General features: G+C 44.0%; 1 protein-coding gene across 4 annotated transcripts in view; it reads left to right on the top strand.

The window, feature by feature from the left end:
- The window catches only part of LOC144501559 (myocardin-like), a 362,084-nt gene that overhangs the window by 293,291 nt on the left and 50,586 nt on the right, over positions 1-18,207 (top strand). For all 4 annotated transcript variants that reach the window (XM_078225413.1, XM_078225414.1, XM_078225412.1 and 1 more), the window contains 2 exons: positions 7,377-7,452; positions 9,487-9,648. In XM_078225413.1, coding sequence (XP_078081539.1) covers positions 7,377-7,452; positions 9,487-9,648 — 238 coding nt within the window. The remainder of the gene's footprint in view (positions 1-7,376; positions 7,453-9,486; positions 9,649-18,207) is intronic.

The following is an 18,207-nucleotide window of genomic DNA, read 5'->3' as shown; positions in this document are numbered from 1 at the left end:
AATATAATGGACGGGAACGTTTGTTTGCATTTTCTTCTTGCAACACCACACAGGTTTAATTCAATTTCCCAGAGGCAGGCAATGCTGTAGACTGCTCCCTGTGCAGCCCTGCTCCCAGGGGAAAGATGCAAGTGTGCCTAGCGTTAACACCTATACAATGCTATGTTAGAGGAATTTTCCCCCCAGTTTATCTTAGCGGAACTATACACCTCCCTGGGCGAAAGCTCTTGTTTATTTCTCACACTGTATATCAGTTAAAATCAGCCAGCTATTGCACTGAAAATTGCTGCAATTTTCATAACATTTAGAACCTCCATTGGATTTAAATGGTTTGCACTGTTTGTGCCATCTTCTCACACAGCACGCTCTGTATTGTGAAAGAAATTCAGATAGAAATCAATGTTAAAGATGTACACTGCAGAATTTTAATGGTCTGGATTTTGTGTGAAGGATAATGCTGAGGTTCTTTGTGCTCAGAGTTATTATGGAATAATTGTGGACAGCAACTTCCAGAGTCTGTGCACGTGCAGCTAAACGCAGAAATCAGAAAGTTGCTGTCCAGGTTCCTCTGCTCCTCCACTGGCTGTGTTATAACAGTATCTTACTGATAGTCTCAGTATTTAAACCCATGTAAAAGTGTGAAGTTGTTGTACTTGCCTACTAGTTAGCCATTTAAATATGGCAGAAAAAGTTAGGGCTGTTGCATTCAAGTGTAAGTGATTTTTTTTATTTGTATAATAACTGGGCAGCACGGTGGCACGGTGGTTAGCACTGCTGCCTCTCAGCGCCAGGGACCCAGGTTCGATTCCCAGCTTGGGCCACTGTCAGTGTGGAGTCTGCACGTTCTCCCCGTGTCTGCGAGGGTTTCCTCCGGGTGCTTCAGTTCCCTCCCACAGTCTGAAAGACGTGCTGGTTAGGTGCATTGGCTCTGCTAAATTCTCCTCAGTGTACCTGAACAGGCGACTTGGGGATTTTCGCAGTAACTTCATTGCAGTGCTAATGTGAGCCTACTTGTGACACTAATACATGAACTTTAATTTTAAAAGCTCAACTTCTCAACATGGCAGTGAATGTTACATTATTCCTTCAGAACTTAATTAGTGTTGGAGATTTTTAATTTTTCTTTGCTTTTTCTTTTTCTCACTTTTATCCCTGTCTCTACTATTTCCATCTTTCTTCCCTTCTTCCCTCTTATTTTGCTTCCTTTACACGAGATTACAATGAGTTGATTCTAATTTATACTTCCTGGGTTAGACTCTGTGGGATGGGGTCATGGAATTTTAGCATAAATGTTCGGTCCAATATTTTAAAAATTTTAAAGGTTGAATCCCTCCTTCACTTCTGGGCTTTACAGATGTGGGACAAGGGGCAGGGAATTAACCTGCTTCCAGGAAAGGTGCTGGTAATTTAAATATTTTAACAAGGCTGGCAGCCTCTAATTTTAACTGCCTTGCAGTTGGTGGTGAGGTTTCCCAGGCTTGGGAAAGTTAAGTACCATCACAGCATTGCTCCTGGATCAGAAGTACCCCATCAGCTAACTCCCAACCTGGACAAAGGCCCCTGAGGTGAGGGATCAAATCCCCCACTGGGATGGGTGATGATTTATGGGCCCACCTTGTTTTGCTACCTACCCTGTCCTGTTCCCTGATTGATTGGAAGTCATACCTTTCAATCAGACTGACACTGGGTTGGGATCATAGCAGGGACAAAAGATGCAAAGTATAGAGTTAAAGTCGACAGCGTGCAGGGAAATGTGGTGATCTGAAACTCCACTTTCTCAGCCTATGTGATCTCCCTCAGTTACTATCCAGGCTGACGTGTCTCAGTGAGAATCCTTTAAACCAATTTAACATAGAAAACAGGAGCAGGAGTAGGCCATTCGGCCCTTTGAGCCTGCTCCACCATTCATTATGATCATGGATGATCATCCAACTTTCACCTGAAGAGCTGTATCTAACTCCAACTTGAAAACATCCAAGGCTTGCTGTGGTCGCGAATTCCACAGGCTCACTGCGTGAAGAAATTTCTCAGCTCCTGAAAGATTTACCCCGTATCCTCAGACCATGAGCCCTGGTTCTGGATGAAACTCGCTTCAGCTGGCCCTACCCACAGATGCCACAATCTGGTTGCAATGCAGGGGGAGAAAAATCTCAATGCTGAAAGTTGTTGCTTAGAAGTCCTGAAAGGTCTGTGGGCATAATCAATGGTGAGCATTGTTTGTTTGCTAACGTCCGAAAAAACAACGTTATTATGGCTTTTTAGAGTCGTAGAATCCTTACAGTGCAGAAGGAGGCCATTCGGCCCACCAATTCCACACTGACTCTCTGACATGAGCATCCTACCAATGCCTATCTCTGTCCGATCTCCATGACCCCACTATTTACCCCACTAATCCTCCTAGCCTATACATCTTTGGACACTGAGAATCAATTTACCATGGCCAATCCACCTAAGTTGCAGTTAAAGTTTATTTATTCATCACAAGTAAGGCTTACATTAACTCTGCAATGAAGTTACTGTGAAATTCCCCGAGTCGCCACAGTCCGGCGCCTGTTCGGGTCAATGCACCTAACCAGCACTTCTTTCAGAATGTGGGAGGAAACCGGAACACCCGGAGGAAACCCACGCAGACACGGGGAGAACGTGCAAACTCCACACAGATAGTCACCCAAGCCAGGAATCGAACCCAGGTCCCTGGCGCTGTGAAGCAGCAGTGCTAACCACTGTGATATCGTGCACGCCTATGGACTATGGGAGGAACCCACACGGACACAGGGAGAACATGCAAACTCCACACAGACGGTCACCCAAGGCCGGAGTCGAACTGCAGCATTTTGCTTTTATCAAACTAACTTGAGTTATCTCAGACATGAAAAATTGCACTGTACTTAAAAATGCTGGAATGTTCAGGACATGATCAATGTGGAAATGTGGTCGTCTCCGCAAGCAAAAGGCAGGGAAGCCTATTACAAAATGTTTATTGTAGTAGGTTGAATGATGCGCAGAGGAAACTGTAGTCCCTACATATACAATTGTGGTCTGATTGAGTAATTTGATATTATGACAAACTAAACAATATCATGCTGTGAGAGGCAGATGCATCTTGATAGAATTATAAATATGTTGCACATTATAAAATTAATCCATATTAGAAACTTCGGAAAAACAGATATATGAACCCATAGCATAAGTCCCATTCGCACCATTGTAATACGTATCATGTGCTATGCAAGAAACAGCTGTTCTTTGTATGGTCTAAGCATTTTAATTATAAATAAAAACAGAAAATGCTGGATAGACTTAGCAGCTCTGGCAGCATCTGTGGAGAGAAAAGGGGAGTTAACCATCCGTGTGACCCTTCAGGGTATTTTAATTTTCTGCCTGAATTATTCATTTGAATGGTAGTTTGAAATTGATATTAAAAATGTAACAATACACTGAGGAAAATAGACCTATTACTGGTAAGGGGACCAAAGGTTACGGGGAAAAGGCAGGAGAATGGGGTTGAGAAACTTACCAGCCATGATTGAATGGTGGAGCAGACTCGATGGGCCAAATGGTCTAATTCTGCTCTTATGGTCTTATTATATCCGCGCATCAATGTATATTTATATTTTGAGTATGATATATTTGTATTTTTAAATATTTGATGTTCTGATCGTCCTTGTAGTAATATAATAGAGGGACATAGCTACAAGATAATGGGCCTGTCATTTAAAACTGAGGTGCGTAGAAATTTCTTCTTGCAGAGGGTGGTGAATCTCTGGAATTCTCTGTCCCAAAGGGTGGTGGAGGCTGGATCATTAGAAGTATTTAAAGTGAAGGTGGATAAATATTTGATAGATCGAGGAGTAGAGGGCTATGGGGAAATGGCACAGAAAAGGAGTTGAGGCCGGCGTAGATCAGCCATGATGGTATTGAGTGGCCTGGTGGCCAACTCCTGCTTCTATTTCTTGTGTTCTCGTATCAAGGATGTCCAGTACTTGGCAATACCATCTGATATTTGAGTCATATAGGCAGCTGATAACATTGACTATGATCAAAAGGAACGCAAATTCTGTTCCTTGTTCAGAGAGTCATGCATTTGATCCATTGTGCCAGTGCTAGCTACTAGAAAGAACAGTCCAATAAGTCCCACTACGCTGTTCTCTCCCGATACCCTGCAATTCTTTCCCCTTTGAGTATTTATCCATTTCCCTTTTGAAAGGTACAACTGAACGTGCTTCCATTGCCCTTTCAGACTGTGCTTTCCAAATCTTGGATCTATTATGGGGTTTCTCCTATTTCATTATGGACTGTCACTACCTTCCAGTCCATTAAAGCTTGACTGGAAATTGACAAAAGCTCCAGCCTTGCGCAAAATATGATGATTACAAATAATGAATAAATGCCTTTTTAACCTCAGCTTCACAGCTGAATACTTTGCTGATGGATAGATATTGTTTAGCAGAGGAGATAGAAACAAGAGGACCATTTAACCTAACTTTTACAGATGCACCATAGAAAGCATTCACATCTTGGTGTGGCTCCTGCTCTGCCCAAGACCTCAAGAAACTACAAAAGGTCGTGAATGTAGCCCAATCCATCATGCAAACTAGCCTCCCATCCATTGACTCCGTCTACACTTCCCGCTGCCTCGGCAAAGCAGCCAGCATAATTAAGGACCCCACGCACCTTGGATATTCTCTCTTCCACCTTCTTCCATTGGGAAAAAGATACAAAAGTCTGAGGTCACGTACCAACCGACTCAAGAACAGCTTCTTCCCTGCTGCCATCAGACTTTTGAATGGACCTACCTCGCATTAAGTTGATCTTTCTCTCCATTGTAGCTACGACTGTAACATTACATTCTGAACTCTCTCATTTCCTTCTCTATGACCAGTATGCCTTGTATAGCGTGCAAGAAACAATACTTTTCACTGTATGTTAGTACATGTGACAATAATAAATCAAATCAAATCAAACCCCTTGAACCTGTTCCATCATTCCCTACGAGCATGGCTGATTCCAAACATCCACATTTGCACCCTAGGCCTTAACATCTTTGGTTGACAGGAATCTATCAATCCCAGATTTAAAGTTTACAATTGACCCCGCATCAATTGTTAGTCACAAAAGAGAATTCCAAACTTCTGTCACTCTTTGGATGTGGGAACTTACCTCTTGAAATATCTCTAATTTTTAAGCCATTTCCCTGGATTCTCCGACCAGAGGAAATAATTTCGCTGTTTCTATCTTACCCATTCCTCTTAATATCTTGAAAGCATCATTCAGATCACCGCCTAACCTTCTAAAGCCTAGATTTCCATTCCCAAGGTGGGGTAGTGGGAGTCAGAAAGATTTCAGGCTTGGCTCACCCGCCTTGGGTGAAAGTGCCTGCAAGGACATGATTTTCACTTATTGAGGGGTGGGAGGAGCAGTGGTGAGAAATGGAATGGGGCTAGCTAACCCAGGAGAAGGGTTGGGGCAGTGGCAGGGGTTGCCGTGTGCCTAGGTGGGCTCTTGGAAAGACCTACCTCAGTGCTGCAGGACTTAGTCCCAGCGAAAATAAAACCAGGAAGGGCCAGCCTTCCCTTTCACACACTCCTCATTCCCCCATATACTTCCCATGCCCCATCCACGCCACCTTGTGCACTCCACCCAACCCCTATGTTGCATCACTGCTCCTCCATGCCAAGCTGTGGAAATTGGAAATTCTACACCCATCGACCCACTATACACTCTTTAAAACAAATGAGTCCTCTAGTGACAATAGGATGTGTACAAAAATTTCTTTAAAACAGTTATTTATTCATAACTTTCCACTATGTTAAAAAGAAACTCCTTTTTCACTACAGGGCAATAGAAGTGTCTATCGTCCAGAGCTTTTAAAGTTTCAACAGCTGAAACTGTAAGCACATGTGGTGATGTTCTGATCAACAAACCTCCTTACTGCTAAATAGCCTTTTCAGCTTTGAGTCCTGGAATAAATACTGAATTAAACACAAAGTAGAAAAATTCCAGGAAGACATCTTGAGGTTTTCAGCAGCTTATTCAGGGTGGCTGGTATAGGTGAAGGTCTGCAGCAATTTTGTTGTTAACACCTCATTCATATTATAGTGCTCAGGAAATAGAAGAGCAAGCAAGGGTATTCTCACCTCATAAGGCAACATGTTTGGCACGGTGGCACAGTGGTTAGCACTGCTGTCTCACAGCTCCAGCGACCTGGGTTCGATTCCCGGCTTGGGTCACTGTCTGTGTGGAGTCTGCACATTCTCCCCGTGTCTGCGTGGGTTTCCTCTGGGTGCTCGGGTTTCCTCCCACAGTCCAAAGATGTGTGGGTTAGGTGCATTGGCCATGCTAAATTGCCCCTTAGTGTCCCAGGATGTGTAGGTTAGAGGGATTAGGGGGGTAAATATGTGGGGTGACGGGAATAGGGCCTAGGTGGTATTGTTGTCGATGCAGACTCGATGGGCTGAGTGACCTCCTTCTGCACTGTAGGGTTTCGATGATTCTATTCTATATTTGTCTGTGCTGGCTTGCAAAGTAGATTGTTGATCAGCACCCCGACCCTCTATTAATGCTGCTCTTTAACTGGCAACGAGAACAGACTGGCGAGTGGTGCTGAGCGACATGCCGATGTCTGCTATAGCACCTCTGCTTGTGACACCTGTTACCAGGAATTTGCTGTAGGTGAAGGGGCAGATGGATATTTTTCTTACTATTCAACAGTGCATCATTCACAGGTAGCCCATACGTTGACACAAACTGCAACCCGGCGTGTTATCGTATATTATTGGGCCTGGTGGACAGCCTTTCTGCTTTGCCCAAGCAACAAAAATAAGTTGCTTTTTTTTGCCACAATAAAGACTGTGTCATTTCAAATTGATCAAAAGGGGGTTTTTTTTCAGTTCAATTTGCAACTCCCCAAGCTGCAAGACTTCATGTTTGCCAAGCAGCTCGCCAGCAAGTAACGGTTAATATTTGAATGTAAGCCCAAGAAGTCTGTATTTCATTAAATCAAATGCTTGTTCGTAGATATCCTGTCAGGTGATAAGAGCATGATGTGATATATATATAAATGATTATACACTTCAAAAGCACACATGTAGCATTATATCTAGTCAGCAATTCAGCTGTTTGTGACGCTAAATTGCAAACTTCTTAAAAGTCCTGCTTTTTTTTTTGTTCACTTGAACGCTTCTGACGATTCACCCCAAAAGATGCTGTTAAATTTCTTAAAAGGATTGGACTTTTTGCACCCCATTATTCTTGGTGAAATTTGTAGCCTCTGAGGCCAAGTTCATCATTAGTTCCTGCCAAGGAATATCTTATTAAATTTTAAGTGAGCCTGCAGTTTCTAAACTTGACAATTGATTACTTTCTTTGTCTTCCAGACAGAAGACTATTTAAAACACAAGATCAGGAGTAGACCTGAGAAAACAGACCTGGTTAATATGCATATCCTACAAGGTAAGTACCAATTTTCTGTAATAGTCTCCATAATGATATAACTCAAGTATATTAAATACCAAATAGCTTATCCCCAATGACTTTGTCCACAGGTAGTTCTGGGCTATGGAACATCTGTGCTAGCTTAGTCCTTTTCAAAGCTGGGTTGGGAACTCGTGCCCTGAAAAATTCTGGGCCCAACCACATCACTCACATTTACATGTCATGCTCCAATCGGGTAGGAGGCCTGCCTGGTGTCAATGGTAAAAGCAGGCGGCAGCCCCTAAAGGGACCAACCACTGCCTTGCTGAAGAGAGTGGGCAGCTCCTCAGGGCCAGCAACATTGGGCGGCACAGTGGTTAGCACTGCTGTTTGACAGCACCAGGGACCCGGGTTCAATTCCGGCCTCGGGGCACTGTCTGTGTGGAGTTTGCACCTTCTTCCCGTGTCTGCGTGGGTTTTCTCCTGGTGCTCCGGTTTCCTCCCACAGTCCAAAGGTGTGCGGGTTAGGTTGATTGGCCATGCTAAATTGATCCTAGTGTCAGGGGGATTAGGAGGGTAAATATGTCGGATTACAGGAATAGGGCCTGAATGGGATTGTGGTCGGTACAGACTCAATGGGCTGAATGGCCTCTTCCTGCACTGTAGGGATTCAATGATAAAGGCTGCTGAGACAGAGTGCGAGTGGGCAAGCATGAGATTGTGCGCGCAATCTGGCACCAGATACCTGAAGGCCCGATAATTTTAAATATCTAAAGAAAAGCTTCTTCCTTTCTTCCCACAGTGAAGCTTACAATTGTGTATAAATGTACACCAAACTTGTCAGATCTGCCAAAATCTCCACTGAAAATTACAGTCCTGACCTTCCCAGCCTGCTGACTGAATCTTAAAAGAATTTAATGGGTCATTAATTAGAGGGGAGCAGGTTCCCCCTTTTCCCTGCACGCCCTGCCCTCACTTTGAAAGTTGTAGACTGTCCTGGAGGTGTTACCTTGTGACCACATAAAAACCCTGACCCCACCAGCAATTGAAAATTCGGCCCCATTTCTCATATACTCCATGTGAGATTCCAGATAATCATAGAGGTTTTTGCAAATTGCTAAAGTCAGTAAATTGTCAGTAAACTTAAGTCAGAGGAGCCCATGTTGAGATATGTTGTTTTCTTTGACTTTTTAATCACTGTTACATCTAGTACAGTGCATGCTGCCTGCGTTGTGACAGACATGCCCTGGGGGTAATGCTTGTGTATGCCGAAATTTCCATTGCAGAGTGCATGATGTTTCCGGAACAATATTTTGATGAACTTGGGAAAAGCTTGAAGTGATATGGCAACAATAGGTTTACCGTTTTATTTGTGATTTGTTCCTTGCTCTGCTCTTCCCCCTCCCCCAAATAGGAATGTTAACTGAATTAACATCCAGGAGTCCAAGAAATGAAAATTAGCCAAAGAGTAGGTGTCTCTTCCCTTACCATTTGAGCAGATTTGTGGCTGGATTGGCTGAGCGATGACGTTAAGAAGGGTTGTCAACTCTGCTTGGACGTTGACCCGCTGACTACAACTGCCCTTCACAGACAACCTAAACCATTCCTCCCCCTCTCCAATATTTTTATAACCAATAAGCAAAGGTGCTCAAAGAAAGCAGGTTGCGGGTGGAACACCCTGATGATTTTTCTCCAGGGTGTCTGAGATGTTGGTCTTTAATTCCTGGAGATTTAACAATAATCCAGGGGGGTTTCAATCCCTGGTGTCGAACTATAGATGTAACCAAGCAACTTCAATCACAGGGTGGTAATATATTCAGATACAAGGTTTACTTTTGAATAGAAGTAAAGTACTGCGGATGCTGAAAATCTGAAATAAAAACAGAAAATGCTGGATAAACTCAGCAGCAGGTCCAGCAGCATATGGAGCCAGAAACAGAGATAACATTTCGAGTCCGTATGACCTCTTCAGAGCTTTCGGGTGATTAGTTGCATGAAAGTTTCCTAAAGCCAGCATTATGTATTTTTTCTACAGAAGGCTAGTTACTAAGTTTGGCTTTTTTGTTCCAAAAGATACAGTTGCAGAGGGCACACTTCAAGCAACTCAAATGAAGCTCAAGAGGGCTAGGCTGGCTGATGATCTCAATGAGAAGATCGCCCAAAGACCTGGACCTTTGGAGCTGGTGAAGAAGAATATAATTCCAGTAGATTCAGCCGTGAAAGAGGCAATCAATGGTATTTACAAAATATGCCTTTGTTCCTGATTTGGGATTTTTACAGTTATTAACCTTTATTTTTAATACATTGGTGTCTTCTAAATTAAGTATGATTCATAGTAAAGCAAACAGATTTGTTCACTGCCCCTGTAGAAATAATAGAATCCTACAATGCAAAAGGAGGCCATTCGGCCCATCGAGTCTGCATTGACCACAATCCCACCCAGGCCCTAACCCCATGCACTTACCCTAGCTAGTCTCCCTGACACTAAGGGGCAATTTAGCACGGTCAATGAACCTGGCCTGCACATCTTTGGACTGTGGGAGGAAACTGGAGCACCCGGAGGAAACCCACGTAGACCCGGGGAGAACGTGCAAACTCCACACACACAGTGACCCAAGCCAGAAATCGAATCCCGGTCCCAGGTGCTGTGAGGCAGCAGTGCTAACCACTGTGCCACCTTGCCGAATATCCGAACTCTGCGATTCTGTTCTTTTCTTCACCTGCATTGTCAGCAAGTTTGCAATGAAGAAGGAAGTTGAGAGGGCTAGTTGCCTATACTAATGCTGTGTTTCATCCACTTACTCGGATGGTTTCAAATAAAGCTCGGCACAACATCGTGGGCCGAAGGGCCTGTTCTGTGCTGTACTGTTCTATGTTCTATGCTCGGAGTGGCATAACAGTTCAGTAGAATCACTGCCTCCAGTTTCCAGCTGTAATAGATAGCCTAATATTTTCTAAAGATTTGCACACTTTTTTTTGGAGAATGTATCATGTAGTCGGAAAGGTTTTCTTTTAAAAACACGGATGATTTCCCAAATGAAAGCAATTTTTATTTTCCCACCATCGCTGTAGTAGCACCATTTGTATCATTACCTTTAGCCTTTGTCATGTCAGTAAAAATTCACACAAGTACATTTCCCTGGAACTGTTGCAATTTGCAACTTGTATGATCGACGTCATTTAACAATTTTGCTCACTCCTGATATGAAATTCATCACAAGATGGAAATATCACTTCACCCCATGTGTTTTGCTGTCATTAATCTTGTGCATTCAGGAATTTTATGCCAGTTGAATCAAATTCGTGGCTATTTTGAGTGTAATTTGGCAAAAATTGTTTTTTTCCACTGTCTTATAATAAATTTGGCAATCGGTTCCAACTTTTTGCCTGCGCGTGGAATCTTGGAGCTGGATATTTGTACTATCTGCACTTTGGAAAAAAACTACTATTTGTGACCGAAATATCTTCTGTGATTTCATATTTCATGTCAACTACGATCTGGAAAATACCAAAATATGCAAGTCACAGAACATGTTGCCATAGCTCCCTGATGGCTTAGTGATAAATGTACCAATTGTTACTGAGACACTTGGGTCAAGGATGGTTCTGGATTTGGTCTCCAGTCTGAAATGAGTGAGTCAATGTCAGCCAGAGAAGCAAGGAGGGCATTGAGGTTCATGTCAGTGCCCCGGGAGAGAAAGGGGCAAAATCAGAGTTGGTGCTACTATTGATATCTTGTGACTTCTGCTCTCTTTGGGTCTTCAGGGAGGACATGATTGCTTCTAACTGCGGTGATTCCCACAATGAAGTAGCCTTAACAGCGCTTAAACACAATGATTAATGACCACTTTGAGTGAATGGGACAAACCAAACAAGGAGGCCACAGCAAGAGTCCACTTCCTGAGGAAAGTTGGGAAGAGGCAGCATATTCAGGGAAGGAAATAGAAAATCAGGGGTGAATTTTCCCGTTCCGCCCGCCACGGGAATCCTAGTGGGCCAGGGGCGGACCGTGGAAAGGTCTGTTGACCTCAGGCAGCATTTTCCGGTTCCGGGGTAAGCGTGGCCGGAAAATCCCACCCCCATGTGTGTTGAGGAGAGTAGAAATGACATGAAGGAAGACGAAAGGAAAATAACAAAATTAATTTACAGGAATCTCAGGTCCAGAAAAACCTTAAAATTAGCCTTCAATCATAGAAATCATAGAAACCCTACAGTGCAGAAGGAGGCCATTCGGCCCATCGAGTTTGCACCGACCACAATCCCACCCAGGCCCTACCCCCACATATTTACCCGCTAATCCCGCTAACCTACGCATCTCAGAACTCTAAGGGGCAATTTTTAACCTGGCCAATCAACCTAACCTGCACATCTTCAGACAGTTTTGTAGAGAAAATAGATATTTTGTTGTGCTCTTATTGTTTAATTTATTTCATTTGTTTGGAGAACTTTTATAACTCCCATCAATTAAGGTCTCTGGTCACCAAGACACGAGGCAAAACTTTGAGCCATTAGATTGGTAGGTGGCATGTGAGGACCGAGTTCTGGGGCGCTCACCCTGAAACTGAAGAATCCCACCCAAGGTGAACGGACTTTTCCATGGTCTGCCCCTCACCCGCTCCAATTCCCATGGTCGGCAGGACGGTAAAGTTTGCCCACCGATTTGATTTGATTTATGATTGTCACATGTATTGGGATATACTGAAAAGTTCTGGGCAAATGTTGTAAAGGAGATGATTTACGAGTTGATCCTACAGACAAATTCAATTATTTCACACTGAGTTGCAAGAGTGGGACAAGGGATGTAGACTCTGTTAAAAGGCAAATGTAGGATTGACGTCAGGGAGTTCTTGTTTAAGGAGTGGTTAGAGATTGGGCTGGATATTAAATTGGATGTAGGAAGGGAGCAGAGTGGCCAGGGAGGCAGCTGGGGAGAGGTCGGGAAACCTGGAAGAATGGTTTTCCCACATGTCCAGCCTAATTTAGACCTGATTAACATTTGTTTAACCTCTGTTGTCGGAGTGCCAGCCAGATTGAGAGGCTGGCTATTGGGGGAATAGACCTTCAACATGCCACAGCAAGGGAGCGAAGAGGAGGGAGAAAGGGATTAGAAGGGCTGGAAGGGGATCAGAGGTCAGAGGCTAGGGGCTAGATCATAGGTCAGAGTAGAAGGGTGAAGGGAGGTTTTAAGGTTGAGATGAGAAGAGCCAGGGAAAGATGAAACAGGTCTGAGTGATCACAGTTGATTAAGCAGGTAAGCCGGGTCCAGTATAGGCAAACATGTTTATCAACTGTATTCGACAGTTCTCCCCTCCCTTTTAGCTGCTGAGTTTCCTGAGACCCGGAAAACGCAGACAGCCGGTGTTAAGTTCAAAGTCGTGTTTAAATATGGGGCAATTAATATCATTATAATGTTTAAATTACCAACTCAAAGGCAGAGTGGGATCGAGTTTTAGATTTTTAACATCCCACCAACTCGAACCCTGTTTTGAGGACAGGAATTCTTCTTGTTTTATCATGGAATCCCGAGAGTGCAGAAGGAGGCCATTTGGCCCATCGAGTCTGCACCAACTCTCTGACAAAGCATCTTACCCAGACCCTATCCTTGTAACCCCATATATTTAATACCCCTACTCATTTTGAGACACTAAGGGACAATTTAGCATGGGCAATCCCCCTAATCCGCACAGTTTTAGACTGTGGGATAAACCGGAGCACCCAGAGGAAACCCCCGCAGTCACGGGGAGAACACAGGCAGTCACCCAAGGTCGGAATTGAACCCCTGGCAGTTGTGTGACTTGACACTGCTGTGGCGTGCTCTCCTTCTTTGTGAAGGACCACATGCAGTGCTTTTGCTTCTTATTATAGCGTGTTTGCGTTCTCAAGTTGCGTCTCATGTTCTGTTTCTTCCATATGCTTGGGGCATTGAGGCTCAGGCTGGGGATGTTATTGTCTTAGGTGGTGCGCTAAACTTATCCCAGATATATTCTGGGGCAGAATTCGAAGCACGAGCAGCAACACAAACGGTTTACATTTGTGCAGTGTCAAATTCTCCACTTGGGGATTTTCCCTAATGCCAGGGGAAGATCTGTAGAGACAGAATTGTACTGCTGGCACGTGTAGCTAACCCAAGTTATCAGCCAGCTGCTGCCAGGACAAAATCGCCGTCTCCCTGTACTCAATGGGTTGTTTGATTTTTGATATCAGCAGTTTGAAACGAGGGGCTGGATTTTACAGCCTCGCTCGACCCGAGACTGGAAAATTCCGCCCAAGGTCAACGGACATTTCCATTGTCCGCCCCTCGCCCGCACCGATTCCGTGGCGGGTGGGGCAGTAGAATTCTGGCAGAGGAGACCTGTGAACACACAAGAACTAGGAGGCCATCTGGCCCCTCGAGCCTGCTCCACCATTCAATAAGATCATGGCTGATCTATTCATGGACTCACCCGCCCACTCACCATAACCTTTAATTTCTTTACTGTTCAAAGATTTATCTATCCTTGCCTTAAAAACATTCAATGAGGTAGCCTCAACTTCTTCACTGGGCAGGGAATTCCACAGATTCACAACCCTTTGTGTGAAGAAGTTCCTCCTCAACTCAGTCCTAAATCTGCTCCCTCTTATTTTGTGGCCATGCCCCCTACTTCTAGTTTCACCTGCTGATGCGAGTTACTGTGCCAGTAAGAGGACTGATGCGACCTCATCTGTGTTGCAGCAAGTGAGATTTGGATAGGTCTGAAGTATAGATCCAGCTTTAATTTTCAATTATATATCATCTAATCATCACACCGAGGAAGACATTTTTGGTGATCCAGCCCCACAGCAGGTGATTTCAAGAATGATACCTGGACTTCAGGGATTAAGTTACGAGGAGAGATTAGACAAATTAGGCCTTTATTCTCTTGAATTCGGAAGGTTGAGGCGTGATCTGATTGAAGTCTACAACATATCTACAAGGGAGGACACGGTGGATAAGGATAAACTGTTTCCACTGGTTGAAAGCTCTAGAACCAGGGGCCATAATTTTAAAAATTAGGGCCAAGTTATTCCGTTTATTTTACTTATTAGTGTCACAAGTAGGCTTACATTAACACTGCAATAAAGTTATTGTGAAAATCCCCTAGTCGCCACACTGTGGCGCCTGTCCGTGTACACTGAGGGGTAATTTAGCTTGGGCAATGCACCTAACCAGCACGGTTAGGAGTGATGTTAGAGATATTTCTTCATGCAGAGTGGTGGAGGTTTGGAAATCTCTTCCTCAAATGGCGATGGATGCTGATTCAATTGTTAGGTTTAAGTCTGAGACAGACAAATTTTTATTGAGTGGGGTATCAAGGGATATGGGCCTAGGGCAGGTGCATGGAATTAGACCACAAATCAACCATGATCTTATTGAATGGCGGAATGGGCTCGAGGGGCTGAATGGCATACACCTGTTCCTTTTTCTCAGAAGATGTCATGCAAGTGGCCCACATTTGTCTATCAATTGAACTTGAGGGACAGATGATTACTGTCAATGAATCCCAATGGAACACACAGAACATATGATGCCCCACCAGCACTTTGGAAAATTCCACCCTGAGCCTCATGTTTAATCTGTTTTGAAGTAAATTGGTCTTTGGGGTTGCTGATGATGCACTGTTAACTTGCGGCTTTCCTGCTGTGTGTTTTTACATGGAATTTTTCCCTGGTTACAATTTGTGTTTGATTGTGATGGTTGGAGGATTTTTCTTGTAGCTTTTTTCAAGCACGTATGTCAGCATTCTGATTGATATGTTGCATGCATTTTATTTCATTGACAATTGCTTTTGAAGCATCATTTTTTATCTTTTACTCTATTTGATGTATTTTCAATTGGATAGAATGAAGTTTAGCTGCTATGCCCCTGGGCTCCCATCTTCAGTTTCAGTTCCTTAAGAGTTTAAAAAGTACAGATCTTGTTGGTTAGTTTTGTGTAGGCTATTACCTGCATTGTGCTGTCTGATTGTGTCCTCTTCAGTGTCATGTATCAGTGATATTCTCAGATGCGTGCTGTTGATTTTCTGGAAGTGATCAAAATGGTCTTGTTTGAAGACTGTAATAAATACATATCTTACATTTGTGTCATTCTTTAAACATTGTAACAGACCCCTTGTTAAATCAAATCAAAAGATCAGTTGAATCACAGAACTATTACGATGTAGATGGAGGCCATTTGGCCCATTGTGTCTGCACCGGTTCTCCAAATAGGCATCAATACTTAGTGCCATTCCCCTGCCATTATCCCATACCCCTGCACGTTGTTTCTAGTCAAGTAATCATCTCATGCCCTCTCGACTGTCTCGATTGAACCTGCCTCCACCATACTTCCAAGCAGTGCATTCCAAACTTGAACAACCTACTGTGTAGAAAGGTTTTTCCTCACATCGCAGTTGCTTCTTGTGCAAATCATTTTAAATCTGTATCCCTCTCGTTGTTGATCCTTTTACAAGTGGGAGCAGTTTCTCCCGATCTACTCTGTCCAGCCCCTTCATGATTTTGAACATTTCTATCAAATCTCCTCTTAGCTTCCTTCCTTCCAAGAATAACCAGCCTCTCCAATCTATCCTCATAATTGAGGTTTCTTAACCCTGAAACCATTCTTGTAAACCTCTTCTGCACTCCCTCCAGTGCGTTCAATTCCTTCCTACAGTGTGGTGCCCAGAGCCGTACACAACATTCCAGCTGAGGTCTAACTAGTGTGCTTAGAGTGATGCTTAGAATGAATGTACCATTCCATGTGCATTACTATTAGCCTATGATAGAGAAGGGGGAAATGTCACATTTTGGAGGACATGCATGGGGTGATTCTGTGATGCATGCTTGCAGGGACTGAGGGTTGGAGATAAGACTGCAGCGTTATAGTCCTGTTATCAGATCTGTCCTCGGAGAGAGCGCAGCTCCCCAGTAGGGGAACAGAGTCAGCCTTTACATTACAATGCCTCTAGAAATTGTACTTTCCCCGTGACCATCACAAGCCTATTTATGACTCACTTACATTATTGTACCTGTGGAATGCTGCATTTTATTCTGAAACATCTTCAGTGGACTGAGATTTTCAGGCCCATTTGATGCATGCGCAAAGACTAATATGGTCGTTAGAGGGCCTTAGCGGGATTTGCACCTCTCAATAAGGGTGTGAACTTGATTTCCATCAAATTAAATATATTTAAATATGCATAAATGGCTTTACACCGTAACTTCCAGGTTCCCCATATGTTCTCCCACCGGCTTGACGTCCAAAAATGGAATACAGTCACGATGACCACGCCAGGGGCTTAAAGGTGAGTGTAGGCCCCGAATGGTGAGGTAAATGGCTGGGCGCTGCGCCAGCACCCTGGCTGTGCCACCTTGGCGCTGCCAAGTTGACAGAGTGCCAGGGCGGGGTCTCTAGGGAACTCCATTGGGGACTTCCCATTATGTGAGGGGGGCAGTGGGTGGGTGGGGTGGGTAAGGAGGGTTGCCTGCACTGGTGAGGGGTTGGCCCCGATGCCAGCAATGATGGAGGAGGGAGGGACTCTAACTTCAATTTGAGATCGGGCACCCTTTAAAAATGGTGCCCTGATCGCTGTGAAGCCGGCCTCCCCTCAGGAAAACAAACCCCCTCCCCTGCTTTTTTTTGACGAAATGTCCAAAGATGTGGAGAGAAAACCTGGCTGAGCCTCTGGGGAGGAGTGCGCCAGTTTTCAATCAGAACCTGACACTTCACCATTTTTTGGGGGAAAATTCCACCCATTGTGGGCTAAGGTTGATACTTAGGTGGCAGTCCTAAAAATGTTATTATAGGCATCCTAAACATGTATTTATTATGCCGTCTTCAAAGGTGACCATTTTGATTACTTTGCTGAGGCAATCAATGGGCAGCACTGCTGCCTCACAGCGCCAGGGACCCGGGTTCAATTCCGGCCTCAGGTCACTGTGTGAAGTTTGCACATTCCTCCCCTTTCCTCTGGGTGCTCCGGTTTCCTCCCACAGTCCGAAGATATGCAGGTTAGGTTGATTGGCCATGTTAAATTACCCCTTAGTGTCAGGGAAATTAGCAGGGTAAATACTTGGGGTAATGGGGATAGATGGATTGTTGTCGGTGCAGACTCAATGGGCCGAATGGCCTCCTTCTGCACATAGGAATTTAGTGAAATGGAGTAACAGTGACACTACATTGAAGAGAATAGAAATGACTACTTGCAGCCTTTTGAGAAATACAATTGACGCTCAGTTGTGTTTTGAATGACTTCTTCAAGTTTTTGTTTCTCTAAGTGATGGAGAGTGACAGTGGGAGATGAAAAATACCTCTTCAAAATATGAGTTACGTGGCGGGTCAATGTGCCACAGTACATGGAGTAACGGAACCATTTGTATTCCACTGTCTATGTGCAGGATGTTTGAAGTGTGATTTGAATGAATCACAGGGAGATGGAACGGATTGGCTTAGTCGTTGAGCCAAGATGAAAAAGATGAACAAAATATGGACAGTTTTAACCGCAACTAATGCCCGTATCATTACCAAGTTTATAAGAAAGGATGTTTGAATTGAACTGTAATTTGAGGTAGTGGATAGTTGTGGAGCTGGTTGTCTGCTGACATTGACTGCATAGCTGAAGGGTGAATCAGAAGCTGTTTATACCCAAGTCCTTGTCAGCACCTTCAGCATCGAGGCTTGGGGGGGGGATAAAGTCCAGCACAGAGGCTGAATCCATTATGTTTAGAGATTACAACAGACTTACGGGCTCCTAAAGCGAAGTAGGTTCATGCAGTGGCTCAGCTGAAGATAGGCAAAGA

The sequence above is a fragment of the Mustelus asterias genome, chromosome 12 (genome assembly GCF_964213995.1).
Source record: "Mustelus asterias chromosome 12, sMusAst1.hap1.1, whole genome shotgun sequence".
NCBI lineage: Eukaryota > Metazoa > Chordata > Chondrichthyes > Carcharhiniformes > Triakidae > Mustelus > Mustelus asterias.
This window is presented reverse-complemented; position numbering and strand designations above follow the sequence as displayed.